The following is a 15,092-nucleotide window of genomic DNA, read 5'->3' as shown; positions in this document are numbered from 1 at the left end:
AATGTAAACTGTAACTGATAAAGATCTTAAATTTGTACTTTTTGCTCCATTCACCTACATAATGGAATGACCTTTGCAATTTTTATTTGGTTTAGAGCAGTGGTTCTTAAGGAATCTGTGAGCTTGAAATGAAATTCAAAAAAACATTATTCTTGTGGATGTGATGTATTTTTTAAACAATATACAGTATAGGGTGGACTTTGTAAATGGTCCATAGTTTTCACCTGACTGGCGAAGGGATCCATGGAACAAAAAGGTTAAGACCCCCTGGTTTAGAGACAGTTGCTTGTGCCAAACTCTTTTGATGGAATAAAGATGGCTTTATTAAAATGTTCAAACACTAATGAAAATTCCTTTCTGCTTTAACAGGCTTTTAAATACTTAAGAGAAGAAGTTAAAACATTTCAGGGCAAGCCAATTATGGTAAGAAATTTTTGTATTTAGAGGCCGGTGAGAAACAAAGTTTTTTTTTTTTACTTGTTTGTTTGAGAATTTTTAAAACATAGACTGATAATATTTTATAAAACCAGTATGGATTTGAAAGAAATTCCTGTCTCACATGATAATGCCACTACAGAAAATTAGTTGATATGACATGAAAATACTATGTATATACAATTCTTTCCAAAAGCGTAACTTCATATAGCATGATGCTTCATTTAGATGCTGATTCACATGTAAGATAATTGCAGATTTCAAAATGGATACTAGGAATAATTTTTCAGTTACAGAGGTGGAAACCATTCTCATACTTATAACTTATATTTATGTATAGAGGTTATATGTCAGTTAACTGCGTTAACACATTAATATCCAACCATTTAGCAATCTGGGGTTTTCCTTGGTGACAATTTCTGTTTTTACATGTCTAATCTCTTTTCAGAAGTTCTGCTTTCAGAATTTCTTTCCATCATTTTTGCCATTATCTAGGTTTGAACAGTTAGAGGAGTCTCTTAACTGTTTGCTATTCCTTTCACTTCCTCCCTTAGAATCCTGTCAAAGCTACCATTCTAAAATACAATCCTAGACATGCCCCTATTTTGACACGCTCCTCATTCTTTATGTATTATATTTATTCTCATCATTATATGCAATTGCAATACATTATTCTTAATCTGTGGAACTCTTACCATATATTAGTTTCTGTTCTAAGCACTTTACCTATACTCATTTAATCTTTATAAGAACCTAATGAGGTGGGTTCTCTTATTTTCCCTGTTTTACTGGTGAAGGAAATGATGTATAAGAATAACCATTCCAAGTTCACACAAGTAGTAAGTGTAAGAACTGGTATGAAAATACATTTATGTATAGAGGTTATATGTCAGGCACTATTCTAAAATCTTAGCATATTTAATTTTATTATTGCTGTGTGGTAGATGGTGTTAATTTGCATATTATGGATGAGGATATTTGCTGCTGGTCCTTCTCTTTCCTCTGCCTATAATACCCTTTGCCCTGTTATCTTTTCTCTGGCTTGAGGTTATAAAGATATTCTCCTAGGTCTTCTAACAGGTTTAAGGTTTTATATTTCAGATTTAGGTCTTTGATACATCTGGAATTTATATTGAGGTATGGTTTAAGATAGGAATCTGATTCCATTTTTTTCCATATATGGAAAACCAGTTGTCTCAACACCATCAATTGAGTGGTCTGTCCTTCCCCACCAAATTGTCTGTGATAACCTCATTTATCAGATTTGTTTCTGCATTCTATATTCTGTTGTATCAATCTCTGTCTTCCTGGACCAATATCAGTTTTAATTAACCATAGTTTTATAGTATCTTTATTTCCTTATGCAAGTTGTCCCTCTCTGTTCTTATTTTTCAGGATTGTCTTGGCTATGTAAGAACAATCATTACTTTTCCATGTGAATTTTAGAATGCATATCTAGTGCCAACAGACATCCCAGCAAAAGCCCTATTGGAATTAATGGGATTGCATTTAATTTATTGGTTATATTGGGGGGAGCATTTGGAGTTCTACCGTACTGTATTCAATATCTGTTAGTTCATGTCTGCTTTGTTAATTACATCCTTAAAGTAATTTTTGTTGTTTTTTATTCCACTCCTTGCTATCTTTCCAAGTTTTTTTTTAAAGGAGGTACCAGGGATTGAATGCTGGACCTCGTATATGCATAGCAGGTGCTCAACCACTGAGCTACACTCACTGTGCTGTGATTTTTTTGAGATTCTGGGGCCAGGGATTAAACTCTGGGACCTTAGTATATGGGAAGCTGGCACTCAACCACTGAGCCACATCAGTTCCCTGATTTTTTTTTTTTTTTTTTTTTTAAGATGTTTTTGCATGCTACAACTTGCTGAACTCCTTTATTATGTCTAATGGGTTTGTTGGGTCTTTTGGATTATCTGCCTGAGAGATTGTATCATTTGCAAGTAATCAATATTTTGATTATTCCTTATACTTCCCATTTCTTTTTTCTTACTGATTTTGCTGGAATCTCGGTATTGTGATTAAAATGAATACTTCATTTTAAGTATTGTCTCTGCTATTTTGGTTTTTCTTCTTAATGGTTCTTTTGATTAGCCTTAGCAATGTTCTTGCTAGGAAATTCACTTTAATTTTTATATCATCTATTAAAACCGAATGACCTAGCACTTGGAAACACGTGCAGGAGCCAGGGATCCTATATCCCATCCCTTCCGCTGCTCTCAACTGCCAGGTCTTAGATATTGGGTATGTTACCACTTCTGATGTTCTAGTCTGTTTCTTTGTGGTATGTATTCTCTTCATTTCTAAAATACTGTGATTCAGAATCGGTGATTTTGGAGGACATAATGTTTGTTCACCTTTTTTCTCACTTGTTGACAATTTCATCCAGAGAGTGCGCTATCCTGTTTTAATTGTACTTTCTATTACTAAAATATTTTTATTATCTATGTGTCATATAGAATATATATAATAGATAATAAGTGTCATATAGAACATATATTTCTATGTCTATTTCTCTTACAGTATTTTAAAGTTTTTAGGTGTGAAAGTAATACCTGTATGTAGCGAGAACATCAAACAATATAAAATTGGAAAGAATCCATCCCTTCCTCGATTCCTTCAAGTCCACTTCTTCAGAGGTGGCAAGAGACAGCAGTTTTCTGGATCCATCTAGGAATTTTCTGTCTAACTTTACATAAATGATAATGTAATATAGACATTAAAACTGTTCATTTATTTTTCACATAATGGATCTTAAAGATCTTTTTATTCATTATTTTAAGAGTACATATAAGTACTGTTCACGTTTGTCACTTACTTACCCGTTTTCCTCCATTGACAAATATTAAGTTGTTTCTTGCAACAAATAATGTTGCCGTGAGTGTTGTTTATGGATTTTATTTTTTTAAAGAGTTATTTTTTCTTTACTTTTATTTATCCCCCCCTTCCCTCAGATGTCTTGCTCATCTGTTTGCTTATTGTTTGCTTGCCTTCTCCAGGGAGCACTGGGAACCGAACCCAGGACCTCCCACATGAAAGGGGAGTGCCCAGCGGACTGAGCCACATCCGTTCCCCATGGGTTGTGGCATCTTCTGGCTTGTGGCCTCTGATTGTTGATGCTGGGGTGGCGTCTAGCTCTGTTGAGGCAGGAGGTGGCATCTAGGTATTTTGCTGCTGAAGGTGGCATTTGCTCATCTTCTTTTAGGAGGCCCTGGGACCAGAAGCCAGGACCCCCCCTGTGGTAGGCAGGCGCCCAAGTGGTTGAGCCACACCCACTTCCTTGTTTATGGGTTTTTGAATGTATGTACAAATATATTTTTAGGATAAATTTGTAGGTGTGAAATTGCCATGGCAAAGAGTATGTGCATTCATTTAACAGGTAGAACCAACTTGTGTCAGTATTCTTTATTTCTGTGAACTTCCTGTAGATGATTCTCTGATTAGTCTACTCAGGTTTCTGATTATTTTTCTAAGTTTTTCTTATTGATTTATATGAGTTCTAAGAGGAGATAAGTTTTTATCAAATGTAACTGTTACTTGGTATTTTTACTGTTTGTGGTATTTATTTCTGCAGAAATTTATTTTATATAAAATGATTACAGGATTGATATATACTTTTCTTTATGCCTTTTGGATTTTGAGTCTAGTTTAGCTAGAGCCTTCTCCAGGAAAAATTATTTGTTTTTGTTTTTTTTTAACAAATCAGTTTTATTAATACATATTTAAAAAGCATGCAGTTCCATCTCAAGTGTACAATCAATTGTATTTGGTATAATCATATAGTTGTGCATTCATCACCTCAGTCATCATTAGAGCATTTTCATTATGTCTGTAATAGTACACAACAAATAAACAACTAACAAGAAGATTCTTCACATCTCAGTCATCTCTGTGCTTCCCCTGCCCTACTATTTCTGGCTATTCTTGCACAATTACTTAATTAAGCAGTTTTATTGAGATATATCCATATATCAGACTATCTTTCCAAAGTGTATAATCAATGGTTTTTAGTATAATCACAGTGTTGTGCAATCATTACCACAAAAAAATTTTAAAACCATCTTGTTACTCCAAAAGGAAAAACTTGCACACACCTTAGCAGTCCTTTCCCAGTCCTACGTAACCACTAATCTAATTTCATTTGTATAAATTGATTTATATTTACATTTTTATGTCTCATTTCTTTTACTTAGTGCAATGGGTTTTTTCATCTTTATGTTTTATCCTTTTTATTATTTCTTTATGAGATCTGTTGTGTTTGAAGTTGTTTACATTATTTCTCTAGTCATCTATTTTAATTCATTTATTGTTTCTACTAGCTTTTCAGTTTCTTTTAGGGTTTTCTCTAATATAGTTGTGTCATCTGCAAATAGCTATAATTTTGTGTTTCTACTTTAGAGTTTATTGTTTTTACCAAGGATCATTGTGTCTTAACCACATTGCTTTGGCATCTCATCCTTTGAACCAATTAATAGAAAAGACTCTTTTGCTGACTGGGTGCCAAAGTACTCATTTAAATCATTTTTGCATATCCAGAATAAACCAACTTAATTGTGGAATATTCTTTAAATGTAGTTTGGATTCTAAAGATTTCACTTTTTTTTTTTTTGGCAACAAAATTCATAGCATATATTTTCCTTTTTTGTGTGTGTGGAATATAAATATTAACAGTTATAATCATCAATAGTTGGAAAGTTTATGAGTTTTATAATAGAATCTTAAAACTCAATTGAACTTTCACAGCTTTTTGTGAATTATTCAAATCATTTAGTTGTTTCTGTTACTCCTCCTGTCAGTTGCTGTTAAAATCTAATCCAGGTATGTAAATAAACACTTGAAAATCTAAAAGTCATAAAGTATGATCTGCATTTAAATATTTTGAAACTGATGCTAGGGAAGCGGATGTGGCTTAAGCGATTGAACTCCCACCTGCCACATGAGAGGTCCTGGGTTCTGTTCCCAGTGCCTCTTGAAGATGAGCAAGCCAGCAAGCTAACACAACAAGATGATGCAACAAAGAAACACAAAGAGGGAAGACAATGAGAGAAAACAAAGCAGGGATTGGAGGTGGCTCGAGTGATTTGAGTGCCTCTCTCCCACATGAGAGGTCCCAGGTTCAGTTCCCAGTGCCTCCTAAAGAAAAGGCTAGCAGAACTCAGAAAGCACACAACAAGTGGAAATAGATTGCAGACAGTGAGTGCAAATAATGGGGTGGGAGGCAGGGAATAAAAAAAATAAATCTTTGGGAAAAAAACTCAAACTGGTTATTTGTTTTAAAGGTAAAAATTAACTATAATTCACAAAAATTCCTTTGGAAATGCAATAGCTATGTTTGTTTTTTTTTTTTTTTTTAGGTCATGTTAAAATCTGTTTTAGATTCTTGGGGTTTTCAAATTTGGCCACTGTTGATTTCCTATACTTTGAATAGTTATGACTTATTTTGGAGGGACAGAGGTTCCTGTCCTATAGCTGCAAGGGTCATTCATTTTCATTTATTATTAAAGTGGTAGTTTTATGCTCTTATACATTATTTCATGTGATATCTCCAACTACATTGTGTGGCTTTAATTACTCATCTCATCCTCTGACATCTTCATATTTTAATTCTATTACAGGGATTGGTAAACTTTTTCTGTAAAGAACCAGGTAATAAATAGTATAGGCTTTACTGACCATGTGATCTCTATTGGAGCTACTCAACTCTTTGTAGGTCAAAAGCAGCCACAGGCTACTTTTGTACAATTTTACTAAGATTCAGAGCGTTTCTTTCCTTTTCTTTCTTTCTTTTTTTTTTTTTTTTTTTTTTGGTGTTGTTGTAAACTTACTATAGGAAATTTCAAACTTACATAAAAGTGGAATAAATATACTGTTAATATTATGTAAGCCTCTCTGTACCCATTACTCAGTTTTAACAATTAGTTGAGTATAATCAATCATTTCTTCTATATTTTCCCCCCACTTCCAATTATTTTGAAGCAAATGCCAAACTTAATTTCACCTGTAAATTAGTATTAGTTGTTCTAAAACCGTAGGGATTCTTTTTAAAATAATAGCTATATCATCACATTTTTTAAAATGAACAATAATTCATTGAATAATCTCAAATATTCAGTCACTGTTCACATTTTCCTGATTCCTCTTTTTTTCTTTTTCCTTTCAATTTTTTGAAATCTTAAGTTTCTTTCTTTAAATCTTTATTTTTTGCCTTGCAAGTGTGTTGTTAAGATATGGGAAGGGGATGTGGCTCAAGCGATTGAGCTCCTGCCTACTACATGGGAGGTCCCAAGTTCAATTCCCAGTGCCTCCTAGAGAAGACAACAAGCAAGATAGTGAGCTGAAGCAATGGGTAGACACAGTGAGCTGATGCAACAAGAGACTTGAGGAAAACAATGAGAGACATAGCAAAGCAGGGACTGGAGGGGTGGCACAAGTGATTAGGTGCTTCCTTCCCACATCGGAGGTCCTGGGTTCCGTTTCCGGTGCCTCCTAAAATGAAGACCAGCACGCAACAAACAGACATAGCAAGTGCAGGCGACAAGGGGGTGGGGAGAAGAAAGTAAATAAAATAAATCTTAAAAAAAAAATCATGTTATTTGTCTTGTAGAGTTTCTAACAGTATGTTTTGCTAATTATGTTCCTTCGTGTAGTTTAAGATGTTCCTTTGTTCTCTGTATTCCAGGCAAAGAGGTAGCTGTAACTAGAGGCTTGATCAGATTTTGGTTTGACTTGGACCAGCAGAGGAAGGGAACAAAAGCATATAATTTTTTTGCATTCTCTCTTTTACTGATAATTGAGTAGATATGTTAATCCATTTAAGAGTTGCAAAATGGTGCTATTTTTGTGCTTTCTTCGATTTTATTAATTTAAACACTTCTATAAAGAGAAGCTTGCTCTTATCAACTATTTTATTATCCTGGAATATAGTTCATATAGATAGATGATAAATGCTTAATTTCTAGCTTTTATTGTTGGCCTCCGCTGCGGCACTGCAGGCAGGTTGCTGCAGGCGAGTCGCTGCCGGGGATCGGGCCTACGCCACGGCCGGACCGGGGCGGCAGCGGGCGGCTCAAGGCTTGGGGGACGCGCGGTTCGATGGAGGAAAAACCACGGAGACGAGGTCTATGCGCAGGTCTGATTTTATTCGGGAAGTACATGGGGTTTTATAGTGTCATGGAGGCGGGGAGGTTGTGGGAGGGGCATGTCCGCGGGGCAGCTGAGGATTGGCTGCAGAGGCAAGGGCGGACCTGCGGTTTATGACGTAAGCCATTGATGGCAGAGGGGGTTGTTTCCGAGGTTGTGCCGGGGCGGATACGGGATGAGGGCAGTTGAAATGAGGCGGGGAGAACAGCGATCGGCTGGGAGGGGGAAGATAACAGTGGCTGGGAGGAGGGGCAGAGGGAGGCAGCAGCACAAACTGCTGCTGAGAAGGGCCATAATACAGGGAGGTTACGAGGAACAGGCGGGCAAAGTATAAGGAAGCGAAAGGCAGGGTGGGAGCAGGGGACAATTGCTCCCTCTTTCAAAAATAAGAACGCACAGGTTTTGTGGGATTGACATTTTGTAGGGAGGAAAGATGAGGGGGGTGAGAGGAGGGGAAATAGGAGAGAAAGGAACGAGGAGGGGCTACCGGCAGGGGGCGTGGGGGCATGAGGGGGGCGTGAGCAGAGGGGAGGGCGGCTGAAATGCCCGATTCCCCATGCGGAGGGCAGAGAACCCGTACCCGCAGCTCGAGGCGACCACGATGGGCCCTATCGATGGCCGCCTCCTGCCACCTCCGTGAGCCACACCTGGGCGTGCCGGGCCTCCTCGGGAAGGGGATGGCTTTGGGAGAGGACTAGGACAGCTGTGGCCAAGAGCCTTTGCCGCTCTCGGTGCTGGCGAACGGACTTGCGGATACAGCAGGTGAGGCCTAGGAGGAGGAGGAGAAGGAGGAAAAGGAAGGCGTAGAGGAGGAGGCTGGAGGGTTGGAAAAGGGAGAGGAATTTTTGGAGCACGTCTCTAAGGAGGGAAGCTGAGAGGGTTGGGGGCTTGATGGATTCGAGGGTGAGGATGTGTTGCTGGAGGGAGTGGGTGTAGTTGAGGAAGGAGGTGTTGTAAGAGGAAAACATCCATTGGCGCAGTGCAAGGCGGGCGGTCACCGACGAGTTGACGGGGTGGGGGGTTAAGCAGAAGCTAGAGAGGGGCCAACGGGCATCACAGGTGGTGGTGACTATGTCGTAGAGGGCGGCAACGTCAGCGGCGAGCAGGTCGATTTGCTGCTGTAGGTTGAATAAGGCTTGGTGGTGAAGGTAGTTGATGTTGCTTTGGTCGCCGAGGGCAAGGGCTGCTGCTGTGGATGCGTTGATGACGGCGGAGGCCGCGCCAGAAGAGACGGCAAGGGCCGCCGCCGCGGTGGTGGCGGCTGCGAGGGATGCGAGGACGGCAGCAGTAATGGCGGCTGTGATGCCAAAATCTCGGGGGTGGCGAGAAAGGGGGAGATCTACCAGCTGGGGGGCAACCCAGTCGGGGGAGTCAACGGGGAGCCACACAACGCGGGGCTGCATCACCAGAAAGGCGGAAGGGAAGGAAGAGTTCCAGTGGTTTGCGAGGCTGCAGTTGGCGAGGGTGGATTCGGAAGGAGGGGGGCATAAAAGGAAATAGTAAGGGTGTCGAACGAACGGGGTGGAGGTGAAGGTGACGTTGGGGGGAGGGGTTGTAGGCGAGGAGACAGTATGGGTGATAACCGAGACGTTGGCGTGGGAGACAAGGCAATTGGGGTGGCAGGTAAGGGCGCGGAGATCGAAGCAGGTGTGGGGGTTGCACAGGGACATGACGCTAAACGTGCGGGGGACCAGGGGGGAAACTTGGAAGGGGTTTGCATAGCAGGGGGTAAGGTCGTGGGGGTCGGAGATGTTGCAGGGGGCTCCGTGGAAGAGGCCACCAATGCGAGGCGTGGGGTAGAGGCAGGGGGTCCAAGGGAAGGTGGGAAGGCGGGCCGGCAGGGTGTCGGCGTGACAGGGCTGGACGAGGGGCCGCATGAAGGGGTGGGAACTGGGCATGGGGGCGGAGTTGGTGGGGAAAAGCCAGGGACCTGTGACATTGAGAGCGGAGGCGTTAAAGGAGGAGTCGACGTTGAGGGGGGAGGTGGGGGAGAGGTCAAGAAGAGTGGCATTGGTGAGAAAAAGGCAGGAGTTATTGCGGGGGTTTACGCACAGGGAAAGGTTGGTGACGAACTGCAAGGCGTGGAGGGGAATAGGGATGGAGACATTTGGCAACGACGAGGAGACAGGAAGGGCGAGGGGGTCGCAGCTTTCTGGGAGGAAGTCGCAGTTGGGGGAGTACATGGTGGGGAAGGTGGGGGAGTGAGGGGAGAGAAAGAGGAAACCAGGCGGTTGAAGAAGGGCGGCCCAAAGGGGTGTGGCCTGGGCTGAGGAGGCTAAGGAGAGCATAATGATGAGAAGGTGTAGGAGGCAGGGGGTGGTAGGAGGGCGCCGGGCAGGGGAGGCGTGAGCACGACGGAGAAGCTGGAGAATTTGCTGCTCGATGGAGGCATCTTCAAGGGAGAAATGGCTCAAGCGGCGGACAAGAAGACGACGTCGACGTCGCTCGCGGCGGGAGAGAGCTGGCGTGGTCCCTGCGGGTGATGGCACAGGAGGGGCAGACTCAGGCGGGCTCGACTGGGCGACTGGAGGCGTCATCTGCAATGACAAGAGGAGAAAAACCTCACGGGGGGGGTGAGGTGCGGAGAGGGGCCATCATTATGGCAGGGGGGAATCATCAGGGGGAAGGGGGTCGGGAGGTGGAAGGTCGGCAGGGCCGTGTGGAGTGAAGGGCTTAACAAGACGAGCAGGGATCCAGACAGGCTGGGGTGCAGATTCCGGGAAGACGCAGGCAAATCCTCGCCCTTGGGTGAGAAGGGGCACTGGTCCGGTCCACTTGCTAGTGAGCGGGTCGCGCCAGAGGACGAGAGGGGCCGGAGTGGGCCGGTAAGAGGGCCCCCAGTGCTTGTGGACGGGCGAAAGCCCCTCAGAGTCAAAGGTCATCAGGTTGTGCTGGATGAGCACTTGCGTGACTGTTTCACGTGGGGTGAGGCGGGGTTGAGTCTCTCTAGTCTTCTGGACGAGGATCTTGAGGGTTTGGTGAATTCTTTCAACAAGTCCTTGGCCTTGCGGGTTGTATGCGATGCCGAAGTGGTGGGTGATGTTGTAGAGCTTCACAAACTCGGCAAAGGCGGCGCTGCGGTAGGCGGGGCCATTATCTGTCTTTATGTCCCAAGGGACTCCCATGAAGAGGATGGCTTCCTGGAGCGCTTGAGTGGCATACTTGGCAGACTCTCCCGGGAGGGCGACGGCGTAGCAGAGGTGCGAAAACGTATCGATGGCAACATGAAGGAACTTCCATCGGCCAAAGGAAGCGACATGTGTGACATCTAATTGCCATCTAGAGTTGGGCCGCAATCCGCGCGGGTTGACACCCTGGGGCTGGAGTGGCCCCAGGGGCAGCAAAGGTGCGCAGGAGCGGCACGCACGCACCAGATGTTTACATGTCTTGATGGGAAGTTCTGGGAGGAGTCGATGGAGGGCGGGCGCACCAAGATGGAAGCGCGCATGCAAGGTCTTTGCCTGGTTGATAATGTCTCCTACGGCAGCTGCGGGGCTGAGGGCATTGATGGAAGCACCTTGGGCGGCCTGGTCAGCGAGATGGTTGCCATGAGCCAAGGGGCCTGGGAGGCCTGAGTGGCTCCTAACATGGGCAATGAACCAGGGTTGTCGCCGCCTCTCTAAGAGGAGTTGAAGGTCAGCTAAGGCCAGGTTGATGTCCCGGTTGCCGATGCTAGCAGGTGGCAGGAAGGCCGCAAAGGCAAGGATACGAGAGACCTGCAGGCAGTAGAGACTGTCCGTGAAGATATTTACTGGCTGGTCCTGGAGGTATTGGAGAGCCAGAGTGACGGCTTTCAATTCGGCCACTTGGACAGAGCTGCTATGTCGGCGGGTGTGGCAGAGGGGTTGTGTGGAGTTTGGCTTGTAGAGGACTATAGCAAGGCAGTGCTTGGAGGCATCAGTGAAGGCGATGGCGACGTTGGGGAGTGGCTTGGAGGACGGGAACGGGAAATGGTCAGGAGCTGCAACGGGGAGCGTGCTGAGGCCTTGTATGAGGCGGTGCTGGGGGAAGTGATTATCGAATGGGCCGGAGAATAGGAGGAACAGTGCCTGCATATCTATGGAGTCCTTTAGCAAGTGAGTGACCTGCTGAGTTGTAAGGGGCCAAATGATGACATCTGGATGACGCCCGTAATGGTGGGTGGAGCGCTCAACAAGGGCGAGGGCGAGCTGCGCGAACAGGATGGATTGGGGGGTGATTCTGCGAAGCTTGCTTTTAGCTAAATGGACCCACAGGAGCGGACCGTCCTGCCAGATGAGGCCAGTGGGGGTCCCACGGGTGGGAAGGACGAGTCCTGCAAATGGCTTGTCTGGGTCTATTCGCTGGAGCAAGCAGTCCATTAGGGCAGAGTTGACAGAGCTCAGGGCGCATTCTGCTTCATACGACAGGGTGACCCTCTTTGTGGGTGCCTGTGATGGTGGGCCAGTGGTCTGAAGAAGCTGAAACAGAGGCTGCAGCTGATGTGTGGTGACTGGCAGCGACGGGCGCAGCCAGTTGAGCTGGCCACAAAGCTGTTGGAGATCATGGAGCGTCACGGTTTTGGGGACGTTTATAAGCGGCGCCATGGGCGTGACCGTTTCCGAGATTTCAAAGCCCAAGAATTGAAACGGTGGGTGGAAAATGGCTTTCTCTATGTTGATCTGAAGACCGATATCTTTCAGATTGGAGAGAAGACTGGCAACTATAGCTTGTAGCTTTGGCTCGCTTGGATGGGCTACAAGGATGTCATCCATGTAATGCACGATAGTGGCCTCGGAGGTTAAGGGCTCAATAGCAGTAGCCACAAACAGCTGGCAGATGGCAGGGCTGTTCTTCATGCCTTGGGGGAGGACTTTCCACTGATACCGTTTGGCAGGCCGGTGGTGGTTGGGCTGGGGAACAGTAAAGGCGAACCGTGGGCGGTCATCCGGATGCAGGGGGATAGAGAAGAAGCAGTCCTTGATGTCGAGGACTGCCACATACCAATCTCGCGGGAAGGCTGACGGGTGAGGCATGCCGGGCTGAGGAGAGCCCATGGGTTTGATGTGCTTGTTAACCTCTCGCAGGTCGTGGAGGAGGCGTGGCTTGCCAGATTTTTTGATGATGAAAAAAATGGGAGTATTGTATGGACTGGTGGAGGGCTCAACATGGCCAGCACGGAGCTGCTCTTACACGAGGTCCTGAAGAATAGCTAGTTTCGGGGCAGTCATAGGCCATTGCTCCACCCAAATGGGTTCCTCTGTGTCCCATTGCAGAGGAACGGGTGCTGGAGGTCGAACGCGAGCAACGGCCAAAACTATTGGGGGGGCAGCGATGGCTGCGAAGTAAAAAGAACGGCGCCTGACTGGTGAAGAATGTCGCGCCCCCAAAGGACTTGCTTGATATCCCTGAGAACCAGGGGACGGAAGAACCCTGACCGTCCATCGGTGTCATGCCAGGCAAGATCTTCAGCCGCCTGTTGCGAGGAGGACTGGCCTGTGGCGCCTATGATGACGGGTCCGGCTGTGAGTGGGAAGTCACGAGCTTGGGAAAGTGGGATGCAGGAGATTTCGGCGCCGGTGTCAAGAAGGCCGTCCATCCACTTTCCATTGACCTTGATGGTGAGGCGCGGCTGCGAAGCGGGCGACATGGGAACGGACCAGTGGATGCCTACGGGCGGGGCTGGCGCGGGGTGATTGGAGCCTCTTGGTGGCGGGGCTGAGGCTTGCCCCGCTGCCCGTTTAAAGGCTGTCTCGGAACACGGCAATCGCGGGCCCAATGATACCCTTTTCCACAGCGCGGGCAGGGGGTGGAGGGCGGCCGGGCGGCAGGAACAGGGCGCGGTGGTGGCACCATAGGCTGGACTACGGGTTGCGGCGGAGCCGGAAGGTTGGGGCACTCACGAGCGAAGTGGCCCAATTCGCCGCAGCGGAAGCAGGTGTTGGTTGTTTGAACTGCCGCGACAATAGCCGCTGCAAGCGCAGATGCTTGCCCAGAAACTCCGGAGCATGCGAGGACCCAATCTTGGAGCGGCTTGTCACGAAGGGGACGAATGATGGCTTTGCAAGCTGGGTTAGCCCCCTCCTGCAGGATGTCCTTAACGAAGGACTCGCGGGCTGCATTGCCGACAACTCGCCTCTCTGCAGCGGCCTGCACACGAGCTACGAACTCATTAAACGGCTCCTCGGGTTTTTGGAAAAGCTTCACGAGGGGCTCCGGGGCGGCCGCGGCGCACGAACGGAAGGCTCGAAAAACACAGTCACGGAGCTGGATGAAAAACCCAGGCGGGGTGGCAGTGTAGGCGCTGGGATCGCCGTAAGGGCCGAACCCGAGAAATGCGTCTGCAGGGTAATGCACACCCTGACGAGCATTGTCGGCAATCTGACTGTCGATCAGGACACCGAGATGGGCTCGCCAGTCAATGAATTGCCCCGGGGAGAGAACCGCTCGGGCTAGAGAGATCCAGTCGTAAGGGATGCAGCGAGGGATGGTCATACGCTCGAGAATGTCTTGGGCATGAGGGCTGGCAAGGCCATCCTCTTTGATCGCGTTGCGGAGCATTTGGATGTCTTTGGGGGAAAAGGGGACCCACGCTTGTGGGCTCTGCGGAGTGCGAGCGGGATTGAGGGGGAACATCTGAGCCAGAGGCGGAGTGGGGGAGGTGAGAAAGGCGGTGTCGTACGCTGGTGGAGGAGGATTCCCGATGCTCCCGCTATTGCTGGGGCAGGCGGGAGGTGAAGCGGGCCATGGAGGTGAGGCATGGGCGGTGCCACCGGGCGCCGGCCAGGAGGGCGCGGCGGCAACGGCGTTTCTGATTGGCCAAGATGGCAGCATGGTGACGTCACGCCTGACATCACTTCTGGCCTCGGGCCAAGATGGAGGAGTGGCCACGTCATTTCCAGGTACAGGCCAAGATGGCACCGGAGGCTCTGCCGGTTTAGCCGAAAATGGCGATCGGCAGGCATCCGGGACGGGACCGGATGGCGACGAGACAGGAAGAGGTGGGTAAAGGCGGGAAGAGGGCGCCGAGGAAGAAGAAGGAGGAGGTGCGCCATGTTGGCATTGTTTGCAGGACGCGGTGGGGGGGGGGGAGAAGGCGGGGGGTCGCCATGTTGGTTGGGGTCCGGATCGGAGGCTGTGGGGGGATCCAGTTCGAGCGCGGCCTCTAGCTGGGCGGACAGAGAGCGAGTATCGTCGTCTCCATCAGGATCGCAGGTGAGAGGGTGGCTAGGCTCACAGGCGAGAGCGGAGGCAGGGGAGGGCACACCTTGGAGACAGGCGCGGATAGCGACGAGGGTCGGGATAAGGCCGGGGGGAAACTGCTTGCGATCGTGCTCCATAGCGGACGTCACCCGCTGAATTAGACGTTCATAGGTCTCTGGGCTCCAGAGAGCACAGGTGGTGAGCCAAGGATTAAGGGGTAGGAGAAGGTCCCAGTACCGCTGTAGCTGACGGAGAGAGACCTTCACGTGGTGAGTCTCTAAAAGGGCCGCGAGCAAGCGGACTTGAGGAACCTGACGGGATGAGAGGGAGGCCCCCAT

General features: G+C 47.3%; 1 protein-coding gene across 14 annotated transcripts in view; it reads left to right on the top strand.

Annotated features, from left to right (window-relative positions):
- The window catches only part of LARP4 (La ribonucleoprotein 4), a 97,834-nt gene that overhangs the window by 62,389 nt on the left and 20,353 nt on the right, over positions 1 to 15,092 (top strand). For all 14 annotated transcript variants that reach the window (XM_058308237.2, XM_058308238.2, XM_058308242.2 and 11 more), the window contains exon 8: positions 370 to 423. In XM_058308237.2, the coding sequence (XP_058164220.1) occupies positions 370 to 423 (54 nt within the window). The remainder of the gene's footprint in view (positions 1 to 369; positions 424 to 15,092) is intronic.

Source organism: Dasypus novemcinctus, chromosome 12, assembly GCF_030445035.2.
Source record: "Dasypus novemcinctus isolate mDasNov1 chromosome 12, mDasNov1.1.hap2, whole genome shotgun sequence".
NCBI classification, from domain to species: Eukaryota; Metazoa; Chordata; class Mammalia; order Cingulata; family Dasypodidae; genus Dasypus; species Dasypus novemcinctus.
The sequence above is the reverse complement of the archived record's forward strand: the minus strand, read 5'-3'. Positions and strand labels throughout refer to the sequence as shown.